We start from the raw sequence: 18,544 nt of genomic DNA, 5'->3' as shown, positions 1-18,544 counted from the left end.
TTTGGCTCGTCGGACTCTCACTGCCTGTAGAGTATAAAGTTTTTATTTGCATTACATTCACTCGTTTACTCCCGACAGATCCTCAAAGCCGACCAAAAGCCTGATGCTTTATTTTTTTAATTTAACAATCCTGTCCCGTGGATTTATCGACACGTTTTATTTTCTTCTATATTTTTTTACTCGTTCCTCTGTTAGGATGCGTGGCTTGTACATTGTTGAATATATTTAACATTCATTCGTTTCACTTAAGAACTGTCATTGTAATACAATCGGACGAGTAATTGGTAAATAAAAAAATGAATCATTCATCATCTGGTCTAGTTTCATTACATCAAGTACGGCTTCAAAGGATTTTCTGTTTAATCCGATTAAAATCGTTTGGCAAAGCAGTAAATCGGTGAAATCGTGACTTTATTGATCCTCTGGAGATCTTCGGGAAATTGGGTTCTTGTAGATTTTAGTTTATTTTTAATAGCAAAAAAAATTTAAAACGGAAAGTACAATAAAAATGCATTACTTTCTTATATATATAACTTCAAAAACGATTTAACAAAAACGTTTTTCTTTTTTAATAACAATTTCAAAATGTTAAAAACAACGGCGCTGATTGGCTCCCTGGGCTAGTCACGTGTACGCGCTTGACCTCTTGTTGCCATATTAAGCGAGTTTTATACAGAAAAAGAACATTCGTTCCTGGCAGCATTTGTACTAAAAATTGAAATACTTTATGAAAACCCTATATTTAGGTAGTTAAAGGTGAGACGCGCACATGTAGATGCTCTGAGTCAAGGACGTCTTTTCATTTCGGTGCAGTAGATGTAATACGGAAATCCGAGATCTGGCAACCCCAAAGCACAGGAAGGAAATGTGTCAATAGATCTGCAAATATAAACAAAATGAAACATTTATATTAAAAAAAAAAAATTAATTTCCTTCGTGCCGTAACGACAAGTTCTTTTAATAGTATTGTAAGTAACTTCAGTGTGCAATGGAAAAAGTTTACGGTAGTCCTGCTTAAGCCACGCCCACCACCGGGTTTGCTTAGAAACGAAAGTAAACACCGGCGACACGTTGACTCGTCCTTCTGGGAGTCATGAAGCGGAGGCTGGAGCAGCCCGAGGAGACCCCGAGAACAACCCCCGACATGACGTGCAGGAAACACAACCGAGAACTGAGCGTGTTCTGCCGCACGGACCAGACGGTGATGTGCGCCGTCTGTGCGTCGATGGAACACCGCGGGCACACGCTCGGCCTGGTGTGCGAGGAGCGCAGGGTGAAGCAGGTAAAAGAAGAGAAGTTTGGACCATCAGGCTACTGAGTTGTTACTTTTAAAAGTGACGTCACGGACGGTGGATGACGTCACTCAAACCCTTGCGGGAGCCGAGGTTCAATTATTACATCCCATAACAAACACACCTATATTCTTCAGTCGAGTGTCATTTTAAAGTTTCAAACTGCTGAGCTTATTTAACAGTAACAAAGATAAATATATGAAAACATTTAACTAATGCTTTTATACATTTATTTTATATAATGTTTATCTCTTAAAAAAAAGAAGACATATTTCTCCACTGTGTGACGAATAAAGGATGATCTTATCTTATCTTGTATATCTATGTATATCTATACACATATATACGTTTGTGACAGAAGAAGAAAGTACTTCCTTGTCATTTTAATGTAAAAAACAAAACATCCACAATAACGGAAACAAATTTTGTGCAAGCTCAGCAACAGGATACACTTATGCTGTCTCAAATCGCATACTAGCGTACTCAAAGTTAGTATTTTTACTGCGTTAGTGCGTCTCAATTCTTAGTATGCGAAATTTAGTGCGCCATGCACACTAAATTGGCGTACTAACACGCCCACAAAACTGAGTATGGTTCGATGGACACTATCCACCCTAAACAGCTGCCATCTTAATGTTGTTTTAAACGGAAGTTACGTCATATATATAAGTAAGTAAGTAAGTAAGTAATATTTATTTATATAGCGCTTTTCGAGACCAGGGTCACAAAGCGCTTTAACAATCAAAACAATACTCAAAACGGTACATACTTCAAAGATCAAGACAACACCGAGAACAACACAGGAGTTCGAGAAATTCAAGGAAAAGCCTGAACAAATAGAAACCATATGCAAATACTTACAGGTGCATTTTCAGCAGCAGTAGAAGGATGACACGTCTTCGCTGCTGATACCAGCTTAAATATCTCGCGAATATTTCGATTCTCATATTTTTTCTTTATTTATTTTCCAAAGTTGCAAAACGTGCTGCCAGCAGGTGTCGATAGCGTTCAAACAGCTGATTTCAACCATATTAACTACTATTAAATAGTAGTAGAAGAAGAAGATGTCACGTCATTTCCTGTTAGTGTGTAGCAGCAGTGTTTGATTTAAGACATACTCTCTGTGGAGAATTTGCGTACTAGTTAGTACGTACACTAAACTGATGCATACTAACTTCTAGTATACTAAGAGTAGTATGCGATTTGAATCACAGCATTACTCTTTGGTGTCAAGAAGGTCAAATGCTTCCATCCTTCCTTTTGACTGACAGTTTCCCCCTAAAAACCTGTTTGATGATGAGATACTGGACTTTGTTTATATGGAACGGTTGAATCCAAATGTAAAATATTGAAACTTAGATTATTTTTTTTATTAAGGTTTTTACAAGAATTAATAGTATTGTCAAGTCCAACGCTTGGTTTAGAACTGTCAAGTTGGTTGGTTCACAACTGTCAGGTCCAAACTCTTGTTCAGGTTCCAAAGGACACGAGGACAACTCAAATGTTCCAGTCAATCACTTTTATTTTCTTTCGGATTGACGTTAATTAGGTTGTAAACCTTTAAAGACAGATAAACAAAACATTTTAATTAACCATTTAAATTAAACATTCTAAATTCATTTTAAATTAACTTGAACATTGAAACATTTTGAATTCATTCAAACAATTTAACATTCAAATATTTTAAATTCATTTAAACAACTTAATCAAATATTTTAAATGAATTAACAGGCACTAAGTCAAGGTAAATCAAACATTTCACCAACCATTGGCGTCTTTGGACTGAACTCATCGTTGCGAACTTGGAGCGTCTTCTCTCTCTGACCAACTGACTGACTGAGAACCTCCATGAGTTCACAGTTCACAGGTGCTGCTCATTAGTGCCGATGACTGAAGCAGCTGGTTTGCTGCTGCTGGTGCACTCTGGGAAATGCGGTTCTTTCTCCAACTGAGATTCAGCCAAACAAATATCTATATTGAAAGGTAACGTTATCCCCCCAAAATATATTTATTTTCAAAAAAATATGACTTTCTTACACATAGTTTTACATTATAATCCCAATAATTGAAAAAGAAAACATATTCTAAATTTAATATTTACAAATTCTTAGTCATTCAATTGAATATACAAATGTTGGTATAAAAGAAAGAACAACTGAGTTACTTGATGGAACCTTCAACCAATCACGTGACGATCTTGTGACGTCGTAGAAGAACTTACACGTCAGATCATCGGTGGATTTTAAAAAGAAACAAATCATCCATGAGTCCCACATGGACAAATATTCAAACATGTTCCTCCCTCTGAAGGAGAACCTGCAGAACATGCTGGTGAAGTCTCAGGGGATTCTTCAGGGTCACAAGCAGACGTGCATGAACAAGAGGAAGATCATCAAGAGGATCCAGGTAAGAAAAAAGCTCACTGGTCCACACCTGTTCTCCTCGAACCATGACTCGCCTGAGACCCCACCAGGTCAAGGCCAGGGAGGCGGAGGACTTCTGCGAGGCCGTCCTGGTCCGAGTCATGGACTCCCTGCAGAAGCATCTCGTCTCCGTGAGGGAGAGGATCAAGATCCAGGAGAAAGCCGCGGTCGCCGAGGTGGACGTGTCCATCCAGGGGATCCAGCTGAGGATGAAGAAGACGATGCTGAGGAAGGCGGAGCTGGAAGTTCTGGTGCAGTCCGAGAGTGACGTGGACTTTCTCCAGGTACTGATGACATCTCATGGTGTCATCAGAGCTTCGACTTTTGATTGAATATTGTTGATGTTTTATGCATTGATTTTAAATAATTGATTATTTAAGGTTTGAATGTTTTTTATAGAATCTATTTCAACATTTTCTACATTAGAAAGATATTTATTTATTTATTATAGAATCATTGATTTCAATAATTATTCTATAATAATAATTATATTATTATTATTTTGAAGAGGACAAAAATAATAATAATATAATTGTTCAGACCATATATACTGTATATATATATATATTAAATATTTAAATGTTTTTTATTCCTTTTCTTTTTAATAATCAAGACAAAATTGTAAAATTCTCTAAATTAATTAATTGATTTTACAAAGAGTTTAATTTTCAAAATATTCTAATAAAATTCGAATTCTTACTAGAAATATTTTAAAATGCGTGTTCAGACTATTACCTTTTAAAATGTACGTATTAAATCAATAAATGCAACAAATAAAATAAATATTTTATTTAGAAGAAAAAAACGTTTTAATTATTGGAGTATCAAACCTTCATATTATTAAAATTCAATTATTGAAAAAATAAATAAATATAAGTATAAAAATTATTTTATTCAATTATTCAACAGAAATAAATTCAACTTTTCAATATAAAAATAATTAAATTAAATTGTTTAAAAATATTCAATGCTTTAAAAAAATAAATAATTCAATAAATAAGTTTAAAAATTGGAAATGTTCAATTTAACCATTGAATATTCTGAAAAAAACTTCCGTAAAAATAAGTAGAATTCTACTGAATATCAGATGAAATATCAGCGAGTACTTGGACATCGTGTCACGAACACTCACAGGTCAGATGTGATTCTTTTTCAAGTTTCCTAAAGTCGTCTTCACTCCTTTGTTGCAATCCAACGTTCAAACAACATTTTTACATTTGAAGATGATAATGGGTCAGTGACCTGTCAATCAAACACAGGTGTGTGTGCTCCACAGAAATGGACGACCCTCCAGCTTGCACCTGAGCCGGAGCGAGAGTCCCAACAAGATCCAGAGGATCCGGATCTTCTGTTCGAGCCGATCAAGGGAGCCCTGGAGCAGCTCGGGAGGAAAATGGAGGAACTCGCCGACGGATTTGCTCCCGTTTCTCTTCCTGGTGTGTCGTCTTCGTCACGACCGTTAAAACTGTTTAAAACTGTCGACAATTTGTATTTTAACGACTTATTTGATCTTTCACTTCGATTAAAGATGACGAGGAAGATGACGAGGAAGAGGAGTCTGAGGACGAGGAGTCGGAGGACGAGGAGTCGGAGGACGAGACGGATGAAGACGACGAGGAGCAAAGGAGTAAATAGAGCTTTAAAATATTCAAATTTAAAACATTGATCAAAATGTGACTTTATTTATAAACCTGAGTTCTGGTTGTTGCTACTTTATCACATAAATGTTTGATTTACATGAAGGTTTCTCTGGACTCGACTCCAACATTGTGACGTCGGAGCCTCGGACCAGAGCAGAGTTCCTGACGTGTGAGTGATTTTAACCCTTGTGACCTTGTATTCATTTATCATATCTATTAGTGTTTAGTGTACATCACTCATGTACAATGTAACAATTTTCAACTATAATCAAACAATTTCCAACTTTAATAAAACAATTTTCAACTATAATCAAACCATTTTCAACTAAAATCAAACAATTTTCAACTGTAAACAAACACTTTTCAACTATAATCAAACCATTTTCAACTAAAATCAAACAATTTTCAACTATAATCAAACAATTTTCAACTATAATCAAACAATTTTCAACTAAAATCAAACAATTTTCAACTATAATCAAACAATTTTCAACAGTAATAAAACAATTTTCAACTATAATCAAACGATTTTCAACAGTAGTAAAACAATTTTCAACTATAATCAAACTATTTTCAACTAAAATCAAACAATTTTCAACTATAATCAAACAATTTTCAACTATAATCAAACAATTTTCAACTATAATCAAACAATTTTCAACAGTAATAAAACTATTTTCAACTATAATCAAACAATTTTCAACTATAATCAATCAATTTTCAACTATAATAAAACAATTTTCAACTATAATCAAACAATTTTCAACTAAAATCAAACAATTTTCAACTAAAATCAATCAATTTTCAACTATAATCAAACAATTTTCAACTAAAATCAAACAATTTTCAACTAAAATCAATCAATTTTCAACTATAATCAAACAATTTTCAACTAAAATCAAACAATTTTCAAATGTAATCAAACAATTTTCAACTATAAACAAACAATTTTTAACTATAATCAAACAATTTTCAACTAAAATCAAACAATTTTCAACTATAATCAAACAATTTTCAACTAAAATCAAACAATTTTCTGTAATTACTGTAACTACATAAATTAACTACTGTAATTAAATAAATGTGACATAATGTGATCCTTTATTCACTTCATGTGCGTCACGTTACAGATGCTTGCAGGTTGACCTTTGACCCCAGCACAGCCTACCCCGACCTCCTGGTGTCGTCGGACGGGCGGGAGGTCCGGCACTGCAGTCAAGGCGCCAACAGCCCGTCGACTCGTCACCCGGGCAGGTTCGTCCACCGCAGGCAGCTGCTGTGTCGGGACCCCCTGCTGGCCGAGTGCAGCTACTACGAGGTGGAGGTGGAGGGCAGCAAGGCGGAGATCGCCCTGGCCTACCGCTCCATGGACAGGAAGTCTCGCACCAGCGTCTCCGCCTTCGGCGCCAACGCCAGCTCGTGGAGTCTGGACCGCTCCACCTTCTACTCCGTGAGCCACCGGGCGCACAGCGTGCAGCTCACTACCGCCCCCTGTCAGCGCAGGGTGGGCGTGCTGGTCAAGCACAGGGAGGGCGTGGTCTCCTTCTACGAGGTGACCGAGACCATGACCATGGTGTTCCTCTACAGGCTGGAGGCTGAGTTCACTGAGCCCGTCTACCCCGGGTTCTGGCTCGGAGAAAAGTGTCGCATCAGCATCTGTGACTTGCATTGAATGCTGTGTAATTTATATATATTTATATATGTTTACACGGTACCTTTTTTTAAATGTGTGTTTTTTCTTGTGATGTAAACGTTTTTTTAAAACACTTTTATATTGATCTTGTCATTGATGTACGATCATCAACTCGGGAGTCGGTTCATCGTCAACATAAAGTCAACATAAAGTCAACATAAATGTCTTTTAAAAAGTTTTGATCGACATCTTTACGTTGTTTTACTTTATAAAATGGTTTGTTCGCCTGTTCTGGGTTCATCAGTTGACAAAAAATAATGTATAATAATATTGTTATTGATGTGTGTTTTTTCAAGCATTGATACTGTTTTTTAAATATTTGAATGTGTGTATTATTTTGTTTTTACATGTAAAGTTTGACTTTTTTTTTTTACAATCATTGAAAAGCAATGTTGATTTGTAACATTTTATATTCAATATATGTTGGTTTATTGGTGCAAAACTGAGATATTATTGAATTAAACAATTGAAAAATACAGATTACGATATTTGAGATGAAGAATATAAACATCATGGATGTTCTTTCACCAACTGGTCCGTCTTGACGTGTGTTTACGTGATAATAAAGTGTGTTTTTATCGTCATTTCCATCATGTTTTCTCAAATATCCTGATCCTTTACACAAACTCGGATCCAGCATCATTTTAAATGATAATCATTTTTTAAGTAAAAATGTAAGTTACTCTATGACAGTCACAACAACACATACTGAGAACATTTTGACACATTTATTTTCGTCTAATTCGATGAATAAAGATGTTTCAAGAGGACGACGCCTTTGTGTAAATGAAACAACAGTCGGTTTCTGTGGATAAAACTTTAAACTTTATTAGTATTGTTGGTGAATTTCACATTTTTACAATGAATTGATACAATCATGTTCATAACAGCTGTGAAGAGACGTTGATCCTCCACACACACACACACACACACACACACACACCCCCACACACACACACACACACTATTGTGTTGATCTAACATGTCACTAATTCACTTAAATATTCTTATTGTCTTGACATGGAAGGTCCTGAAATGTGACGACATTCTTCGTAACGACACACACGCCAAAATATATCTTCAGCTTGAATATATCTATATATATTTATATGATATTTACAGATTTGATCGTGACTCTGAGCAGGTTCTCTCGTGACGGATGCGATTATTTATCATATATTTACACTTTTACCACAAATAAACATTAGAGTTTCAGGTAAATCAAAGATTAAGGAGTTATTTTCTAAAAATCAAACATGTGGTTAAGGTGAGAACAAAACACTCATGTGCAGCAAAATCATTTTTTCTTTCTCAAATCTTAACTAATTTTTTAACTCGTAAAAAAATGTTGTGTCAGCTACGTTGCTAGCATCATGCTAACATGTAAACTAGTGCGCTGCTCTGTTTAGTTGAGAGCATAACTCCGTCGTTTATTCCTATTTTAATACTATTCTACTTAAGTTTTTTGTTGAGTCAAACTCGGTTCGGGAAGATTATTTTTATTAAAAGCGTGAGTAGCATGTTAGCATCGTAGGTGTTGTTCCCGTTACCAACGTTTACTGACCACAGAACAGCAAAATAAGTTACCACACTCGCTAAAATAAGTGGTCATAATGTTATGACTTCTTGTGTTCATGATTAATATAGTTTGAATCTCAATTAATGAAGTTTTAACTGAAGTTTGGCGCTTTTTACGTCGCGGGAACTAACACGATTGACCAGTAGATGGCGCCACACCAGTGGAGCGACACAGCGTCCGCTCTAATAATTACACATTTTACGATGACAACATTAAAGTCAAGAATTACCGTAATGAACGTGTATCTGCTCAAGAAGTTTTTTTTACATAATCTAGTTATTGCTACAACTGTGTTTGTGCTGCTCCCGAAAACACGCGGTTGGTTAAAGGGTAAAAATGGACGAAAACACATCGTGAACAATATTGATCGTACGACAAACATTAGACAACAACGACACACTGGCCAGCAGCAATTCTAACACAAACGCACAAAAGGAGGTCACAGAGAATGGAAATGTACAGCAGTTTTTTACAACACACTCCTGAATAGAAATATAGCTTTTAATCCTCGTCTGGATCGCAAAGTCGCAGTAAAACAAATGAATAAACACCACGGCGTCGGAATAACTCGCTCAATAATCTTCGTTTTTAAAGGTTGGAAGTGAAATTGTGCCATTTTTAAAAATGTCGTTTTAATCATTTGTGTTGTGCTTTAATTATTACTAACATTGACAACAAATGTTATTTGTGAAAATTGTGCTGAAACTCAAAACATGTGCTTTTGCAGTGAGTCAGACATTTACTGTAGCTTTAGTCAAACTAGCTTTAGTCAAACTAGCTTTAGCCAAACTAGCTTTAGCCAAACTAGCTTTAGCGTTCATGTCTTGTTGACGTGTGCTTCTACTTCACTGGAATATTTACAGTCGTTTTTATTTGTGTACTATTGTCAGTTCACGATGATCGATGCTTTGCTAACGCGGGTGTGCAGCAACAGTCTGGTTATTGTTGAGGTTTCTGCAGCTTCACTTGCATACTGGACATCAGCTCTTAAATTCAACTCTTAATAGTCAAATGTTCTGTTCATCGTTCTGCTTATTCCACTGTGCTTGAGTTGTGCTATCAAGGTCGTTCATCTACGTTTGCTAGATTTAAATCCACATTTAAAGATGCAAACATGTTTGTTTGTTTGTTTGTTTGTTTGTTTATTTGTTTGTTTGTTTGTTGGGGACGATCTGAGGCTTTAAAACAGGCTGAATGTTTGGATTGACTTCAAAGGTGCATAAATATGGAGGCAGATTTGTTTCTGTATTATTACATTATTTTAAAAAAAAGGTGCTTCAATTTAAAGAAAACGATTTATTTAAAAAAAAATATGTTCAATAAAATGTTTTAAATAAATGTATTAAAAATAAGAAGTTTGCTTTAGTAATAAAAGAAAAAAGGTTTTCACAAAAAACAAAACTAGCATCAATAAAAATCAAAACAACTTCAATTGATCGAAGTGACATTTTTGGGATTAAAAGACAAAAATGAAAAAATTTAAAATATTGTTTTTGATTGAAAGCGTTTATTTTTATCGAAGCAACATTGTCTTGGAATTGAATAATAAAGTAACAAATCTACTTCCTCAGTTAAAAAAAAAAAAATTTGTTCAAAGGTACAACTCTGTCTATTTGATCCACCATTTTGACTCTCCACTAGCTTTAGACCCCCCACTGCAGATACCTCTGATACCAAAAAAAACAAAAACCCACTCAGACGCAACAACGAGTCGGTGTGAACGCACAGTGACGACGACAAAACTTCAAGTACTTTCTATTAGGACTGAAAAAAAGAAATCGAAGACGCTCCTGGACTTCGACGCTCGACATTCATGGCGTGTTTTTCTACATTCTCGTGTCCTCGCTCACCTGTGCGTCCACCTGGAGGAGGAGTCTGGGAGTCGGTCCTGAAGCGAGGACAGATCCGTGAACAATGGCGTCTCGTGTGCGGCTAAATAAAGTAGAAGTACATCGACCCAGAGGTGGATGTTGTGCTCGGATGTTTGAGTGACGTCCTGCGGTTTCCCTAAGACTAAGGATGCGTCCGTGGCGTGGAGGCGGGTCACGGGGTCGATCAGGAGTCGGAGTCCGGCGTCACGGGGGTCGTCGGGCTGGCGCCGGCGTTCTGGTAGCCGGTGCCGTAGCAGCTCTTGGGCGACAGCGAGTTGGGGTCGAAGCTGATGTTGCCGGCGGGCGTCAGGTACGGCTTACGCGCCGGCGGGGAGGGGTCTCCGGGTTTGGCGCCGAGGATGGATCTGGCCTCCTGGTCCTGCTCCGACAGGTTGGAGATGTCCTTCATCATGGACTTGCGGTAGGACACGGAGAGCTTGTTGGAGCCGTCCGACATCAGGTTGAAGTGGCGGGCGATGAAGACGACGGGCAGCGGCAGCATGGCCGCCACGATGAGGGCGAAGCACATGATGAGCGCCCAGGTGGGGTAACTCTCGAAGCGCTCCTGGGCCTGAACACAGGGGTCTCACGGCATCAGAACATTTGATTGAATCAAAGTTTAGTCTTCGACACACACGGTGTTACAAGGTTTTAACCTCAGGACGACCTTGAAAGTGTCAGAATATTGGACGAATGATATGAATCATGAATAAATGATCATGTATTTTATATTCTCAACCAAAAAGTTCCAAAATATTTTTTCAAAATTCTAATTCATAGATTTTTACATCAATTTTAAAAGTGAATTCAAAAGGCTACCAATTGAAAAATATTGTATTTATAAAATGTATATTTTAATTATTAGAATTTAAATATCAAACATTATCTGTAAAAAAAAAAGGTTTTAATACATTTTTATTTATTTAATTAAATTATTCAATTTGTTTGTGGTATCCCTTGTGTTGTCTCTGGGTCAAGGTTAATCGAAGGCCCCGAAAACAAATGTGTGTGTGGTATCCCTGGTGTTATATAAGGGTCAAGGTGACTCGAAGGCCCCGAAAACAAATGTGTGTGTGGTATCCCTGGTGTTATATACGGGCCAAGGTGACCCCCAGGCCCCGAAAACAAATGTGTGTGTGGTATCCCTGGTGTTATATAAGGGTCAAGGTGACCCCCAGGCCCCGAAAACAAATGTGTGTGTGGTATCCCTGGTGTTATATAAGGGTCAAGGTGACCCCCAGGCCCCGAAAACAAATGTGTGTGTGGTATCCCTGGTGTTATATAAGGGTCAAGGTGACCCTAACGCCCCGAAAACAAATGTGTGTGTGGTATCCCTGGTGTTATATAAGGGTCAAGGTGACCCCCAGGCCCCGAAAACAAATGTGTGTGTGGTATCCCTGGTGTTATATAAGGGTCAAGGTGACCCCCAGGCCCCGAAAACAAATGTGTGTGTGGTATCCCTGGTGTTATATAAGGGTCAAGGTGACTCGAAGGCCCCGAAAACAAATGTGTGTGTGGTATCCCTGGTGTTATATACGGGCCAAGGTGACCCCCAGGCCCCGAAAACAAATGTGTGTGTGGTATCCCTGGTGTTATATAAGGGTCAAGGTGACTCGAAGGCCCCGAAAACAAATGTGTGTGTGGTATCCCTGGTGTTATATACGGGTCAAGGTGACCCCCAGGCCCCGAAAACAAATGTGTGTGTGGTATCCCTGCTGTATATAAGGGTCAAGGTGACCCTAACGCCCCGAAAACAAATGTGTGTGTGGTATCCCTGGTGTTATATAAGGGTCAAGGTGACCCCCAGGCCCCGAAAACAAATGTGTGTGTGGTATCCCTGGTGTTATATAAGGGTCAAGGTGACCCCCAGGCCCCGAAAACAAATGTGTGTGTGGTATCCCTGGTGTTATATAAGGGTCAAGGTGACCCTAACGCCCCGAAAACAAATGTGTGTGTGGTATCCCTGGTGTTATATAAGGGTCAAGGTGACCCCCAGGCCCCGAAAACAAATGTGTGTGTGGTATCCCTGGTGTTATATAAGGGTCAAGGTGACCCCCAGGCCCCGAAAACAAATGTGTGTGTGGTATCCCTGGTGTTATATAAGGGTCAAGGTGACTCGAAGGCCCCGAAAACAAATGTGTGTGTGGTATCCCTGGTGTTATATACGGGCCAAGGTGACCCCCAGGCCCCGAAAACAAATGTGTGTGTGGTATCCCTGGTGTTATATAAGGGTCAAGGTGACTCGAAGGCCCCGAAAACAAATGTGTGTGTGGTATCCCTGGTGTTATATACGGGTCAAGGTGACCCCCAGGCCCCGAAAACAAATGTGTGTGTGGTATCCCTGCTGTATATAAGGGTCAAGGTGACCCTAACGCCCCGAAAACAAATGTGTGTGTGGTATCCCTGGTGTTATATAAGGGTCAAGGTGACCCCCAGGCCCCGAAAACAAATGTGTGTGTGGTATCCCTGGTGTTATATAAGGGTCAAGGTGACCCCCAGGCCCCGAAAACAAATGTGTGTGTGGTATCCCTGGTGTTATATAAGGGTCAAGGTGACCCTAACGCCCCGAAAACAAATGTGTGTGTGGTATCCCTGGTGTTATATAAGGGTCAAGGTGACTCGAAGGCCCCGAAAACAAATGTGTGTGTGGTATCCCTGGTGTTATATACGGGCCAAGGTGACCCCCAGGCCCCGAAAACAAATGTGTGTGTGGTATCCCTGGTGTTATATAAGGGTCAAGGTGACTCGAAGGCCCCGAAAACAAATGTGTGTGTGGTATCCCTGGTGTTATATACGGGTCAAGGTGACCCCCAGGCCCCGAAAACAAATGTGTGTGTGGTATCCCTGCTGTATATAAGGGTCAAGGTGACCCTAACGCCCCGAAAACAAATGTGTGTGTGGTATCCCTGGTGTTATATAAGGGTCAAGGTGACCCCCAGGCCCCGAAAACAAATGTGTGTGTGGTATCCCTGGTGTTATATAAGGGTCAAGGTGACCCCCAGGCCCCGAAAACAAATGTGTGTGTGGTATCCCTGGTGTTATATAAGGGTCAAGGTGACCCTAACGCCCCGAAAACAAATGTGTGTGTGGTATCCCTGGTGTTATATAAGGGTCAAGGTGACCCCCAGGCCCCGAAAACAAATGTGTGTGTGGTATCCCTGGTGTTATATAAGGGTCAAGGTGATCCCCAGGCCCCGAAAACAAATGTGTGTGTGGTATCCCTGGTGTTATATAAGGGTCAAGGTGACCTGAAAGCCTGAAAACAATATTTTTAATTGAATTATTTCAACTAAAAAAATTCAACCTTTCAATCATAAATCATGTCATTCAATTTGTCAAAAAAACAACAACAATTCGATGCTTTAAAAAAGTAAATACAGTTTCAACATTTTACCCTCCTGTTATCTCAGGGTCAAAGTGACCGGAATGCCCAAGATCAAATGTGTTTGTAGTATCCCTTGTGTTGCTTCTGGTATGTATTTCTGGAAGCCAGGGAGGTCGTTCACACTGACCCAAATGCAAGACAAGGGATATAATGAACACATTTGTTTTCGGGACTTCGGGTCACCTTGACCCAGAGACAACACAAGGGTTAAAATATCTTTACAAAAACTATGTCTTAATAGTTTCTTCCGATCATGTGTTACAGGGAACATTTCTGTCACTCAAAGTGGTACAATAGCCAGAAAATATTGAAGTACTTATTTAAATAAAGAAACTAATCAAAACTTGTGTTATTTTTTAAGAACTTGTTAGGTGATCATCTTATTTTCTGATATTCGGAAAGGATTTTTGTCTTTAAAAAGAAATCTAAATAAATGTAGATTTATATTTATATTTAATTAATTCAATTAATAACAATTTAAAAAGGATTTGCACACAATTTGAGAGCTTTTAAGCCAAAATTTCGACTTCAATACAAAATTAATTGAATATTTTTATATATGGAATGGTTGAATTCCCTTTTTTTTAATCATTTAATTTTTTTAAATTAAATAATTTTCTCTATACTTAAGAGTTTGACATTCTATTAAAAAAAAATCATAAATAAATGTTCTAAAGTCATTCATTTTTAATAGAAAATATTTTAAAATATTAAATTATTAAAAAAGAAAATTCAACCGTTCAATAAAGAAAGTATCAAATTAGAGAAATAATTAAATGCTTATAAAACAACAAAATTTCAATGAAAAGTTTCAACTTTTGAATTGTTAAAATCAACCGTTGTATATCGTGATGTAATTCCAAAGGTCACCACCGAACACAGAAACTCTCCTGTACTCACCAGCTCCTCCACCCAGGCGTTGTAACCCGGCGGGCTGACGGCCATCTCGATGACGGTGGCGGAGATCAGCACGATGAGGCAGATCGGCGACACGTACTTCCAGAGGTAGAAGTACAAGATGTTGGGCCTGAAGCCCAGCATGTCCTCCAGGTCCTGCATGAACCTGTCGGGGGGAGAAGGGTCGAACCAGGTGAGCCGGCGTCGTAGCAGCGCCTCTGTGAGCCGAGTCGCACTCACCTCCCCACACACATCACTCCCTGTACCTTTTAGTGCCGTAGATCCAGGCCACGGACACGTTCTCCAGGATCACCACCACCGTGAGCGGCAGGCCGGCCGAGTAGTCGTCGAACATCGTGACAAAGTAGTTTCCCGAGCGCTGGACGAACAGCAGGCCGCACAGGAAGGCCACCACGCAGCAGCAGACTGCAGAGCAACACACACACGCTCATAATATACACACACACTCATAATGCACACACGCTCATAATATACACACACGCTCATAATGCACAAACGCTCATAATATACACACACGCTCATAATGCACACACGCTCACAATATACACACACGCTCACAATATACACACACGCTCATAATATACACACACTCAGAACACACACACGCTCATAATATACACACACGCTCATAATGCACACACGCTCATAATGCACACACGCTCACAATATACACACACGCTCATAATGCACACACGCTCACAATATACACACACGCTCATAATGCAGACACGCTCACAATATACACACACGCTCATAATGCACACACGCTCACAATATACACACACGCTCATAATGCACACACGCTCATAATGCACACACGCTCATAATATACACACACGCTCATAATACACACACGCTCATAATACACACACACTCATAATATACACACACGCTCATAATGCACACACGCTCACAATATACACACACGCTCATAATACACACACGCTCATAATACACACACGCTCATAATACACACACACTCATAATACACACACGCTCATAATACACACACACTCATAATGCACACACGCTCACAATATACACACACGCTCATAATGCACACACGCTCACAATATACACACACGCTCATAATGCACACACGCTCATAATGCACACACGCTCACAATATACACACACACTCACAATATACACACACGCTCATAATACACACACGCTCATAATACACACACACTCATAATACACACACGCTTATAATACACACACACTCATAATACACACACGCTCATAATACACACACACTCATAATACACACACGCTCATAATACACACACGCTCACAATACACACTCACAACACACACACGCTCACAACACACACTCACAACACACACACGCTCACAACACACACTCACAACAAACACACGCTCACAATATACAAACACTCAGAACACACACACGCTCATAATACACACACGCTCATAATATACACACACTCATAATACACACTCACAACACACACAAGCTCACAACACACACTCAGAACACACACACGCTCACAATATACACACACTCAGAACACACACACGCTCACAATACACACTCACAATACACACACGCTCACAATACACACTCACAACACACACACGCTCACAACACACACTCACAACACACACACGCTCACAATATACACACACACGCTCACAATACACACTCACAATACACACACACTCACAATACACGCTCACAATACACACTCACAACACACACACGCTCACAACACACACTCACAACACACACGCTCACAACACACACACGCTCACAACACACACAACACAACACACAAACTCTCACAACACACACACACACACAACACAACTGTCTTCTGCTGAAGATCAGTGTCATCGATTCTTTTGTTTAAGTCATTATGTTGATTTTATTATATAGAATTCATATATTAAATAAGAATATAAAACTCTATGTTTTACAAATATTTTTTTTGAAAACATTCAAATGTAGTAATCTAATGATGTTTTTTTATTTAAAAATACTTTTTAACGTATAAACTATTAAATATCTTTATTTAAACATGTATGAATAATTGAAATTCTTAAAAAAAACAAAAAACAAATTCAAAGCTTCAACCTTTGTATATTTTGATGACACTGACAAACATCTTCTCCTGGACTCACCTGTGAACAGCTCCTTCTGGACCTTGTACGTGTCCAGCACCGGCGTGGTGATCCCCGTCATGGTGCCGATCATGCTGCCCAGGCCCAGATTGATGAGCATGAAGAAGAACATCACGGACCAGAAGGGAGACCCTGGAAAGTGCGTCATGGCCTCGGTGAAGGCGATGAAGGCCAGCCCGGTCCCCTGCACCGACTGCACACCAGAACCATCAGGTCCACTTCAACACATTTTAAGCTGAGCCGGACCTTGTTGAGCTCGTCCTCCAGGACACACGGGTCCAGACCCAGACCGGGGAACGCCTCCTCCTTCACCGTCTTGATCACGCCGTACATCTCGGCGTAGTCCGCCGTGCTCAGGTGCGAGAAGTTGACGTGAGGCGGGATCAGGTCGTGGCTCAGGACGCTGGAGTTGAGGTATCCCAGGATCTTCTCCGCGTTTCTTCGGAGACACAGAACATGAGACATTTATTCAAATGTTTTTCTCTTTCATTTTCAGGCTAAACATTCTTGTTATTATGGAAGTGTGAAATATATATTTTTATTTATTATGGTGTAAATTGGAAAGATATCAGTGGAATTAAAATATTTATTTCTTTATTTTTTTAAATAATTGAATTAAAAATAAATTCTAAAATGAATGCATTTATTTTTACACATAGAGGTTGACATTCTAATTCCAATAATTCAAACCTTTTAAATTTAATATATCTTGGTATAACAGTTACACCAGAGAGTGAGTCAATGTTGTCACATGATCGTCTACGTGTCGCATGATTGGCTAAATGTTCGGTCAGGTAGCTCGGTACTCTTCTGTTGATGTCTGGTGGCACTATAACTAAAAATATTGAATTTAGAACATTTTCTAGTTTTTTTTAATTATTGGAAGTAGAAATCAAACTTTATTTAAAAAAAAATCAATAATTAATGATGGCACTAATTTAAAAGGCTACAAATTTCATTTTGAACATGTATTTTTTGATTATTTTAATTTCGAATATCAAACTCTATCTGTTACAAAGGGTGTATTCATTTTATATTTTTTCTATATTTCTATTATTTTTGAAATGAAATTATTTTTAAAAAGCAGTAACAAATTCAACATTTCAAGATAAAAGATATTTGATTGAATTACACAATAAAAAATAAATTCCACCTTTAAATGTATAAATCATGGAATTAAATGATCGTAATAATTATTTAAAAAAATAATATCATCAGAATAATTGAACGGTTAAGAAAACAACAACATTGAAATAAATTAAGAAAACTTTTAACTAAATAGTCGTTAAAGAAATGCGTTTACACCAAATGCGATTTGGCGACACCTAGCGGTTCAATCACCGCAGCGCGGTCGATGTCAGACCTTTGAGAATAAAAGTTTTACTAAAAGACTCTGTGACAGAATACATGTTTTACTAAAAGACTCACTCGACCACACATTTCTCGTTCATGATGTTGGCCTTGAAGCCCAGCACGGCGAACACCACCAGTGTGGCCAGGATGGAGGTGAAGAAGTTGATGAAGGAGACGAGGACGGCGTCGAAGTGACAGTTGTTGTCGATCTTGTTGTAGCTGGAGAAGGCGATGACGCCACC

At 38.7% G+C, this 18,544-nt stretch overlaps 2 protein-coding genes across 3 annotated transcripts in view; one reads left to right on the top strand and one right to left on the bottom strand.

The window, feature by feature from the left end:
• Positions 1-1,054: 1,054 nt before the first annotated feature.
• On the top strand, positions 1,055-7,632 carry LOC148070222 (tripartite motif-containing protein 16-like). 2 transcript variants are annotated; one of them, XM_087800678.1, is made up of 7 exons: positions 1,055-1,282; positions 3,603-3,698; positions 3,766-3,999; positions 4,992-5,151; positions 5,256-5,342; positions 5,459-5,524; positions 6,486-7,632. In XM_087800678.1, exons 1-7 carry the CDS (start codon positions 1,094-1,096, stop codon positions 7,025-7,027), a joined length of 1,374 nt encoding a protein of 457 aa, XP_087656804.1. In that variant the 5' UTR covers positions 1,055-1,093; the 3' UTR covers positions 7,028-7,632. The 2 variants fall into 2 exon arrangements, with proteins under 2 accessions (XP_087656804.1, XP_087656803.1); XM_087800677.1 differs by having other exon boundaries at positions 5,244-5,342.
• Positions 7,633-7,881: 249 nt separating this feature from the next.
• Positions 7,882-18,544, bottom strand: part of LOC148070221 (sodium-dependent neutral amino acid transporter SLC6A17-like) — a 21,062-nt gene continuing 10,399 nt past the window's right edge. Inside the window, exons 7-12 of the mRNA XM_087800352.1 lie at positions 18,378-18,544; positions 17,196-17,388; positions 16,950-17,142; positions 15,047-15,206; positions 14,784-14,946; positions 7,882-11,069 (exon numbers count right to left, since the gene is read on the bottom strand). The exon at positions 18,378-18,544 is cut by the window's right edge and continues 75 nt beyond it. Coding sequence (XP_087656478.1) covers positions 10,683-11,069; positions 14,784-14,946; positions 15,047-15,206; positions 16,950-17,142; positions 17,196-17,388; positions 18,378-18,544 — 1,263 coding nt within the window. The 3' untranslated portion in view covers positions 7,882-10,682. The remainder of the gene's footprint in view (positions 11,070-14,783; positions 14,947-15,046; positions 15,207-16,949; positions 17,143-17,195; positions 17,389-18,377) is intronic.

The sequence above is a fragment of the Callionymus lyra genome, chromosome 10 (assembly GCF_982586985.1).
Source record: "Callionymus lyra chromosome 10, fCalLyr1.hap1.1, whole genome shotgun sequence".
Taxonomy (NCBI): Eukaryota; Metazoa; Chordata; class Actinopteri; order Syngnathiformes; family Callionymidae; genus Callionymus; species Callionymus lyra.
The sequence above is the reverse complement of the archived record's forward strand: the minus strand, read 5'-3'. Positions and strand labels throughout refer to the sequence as shown.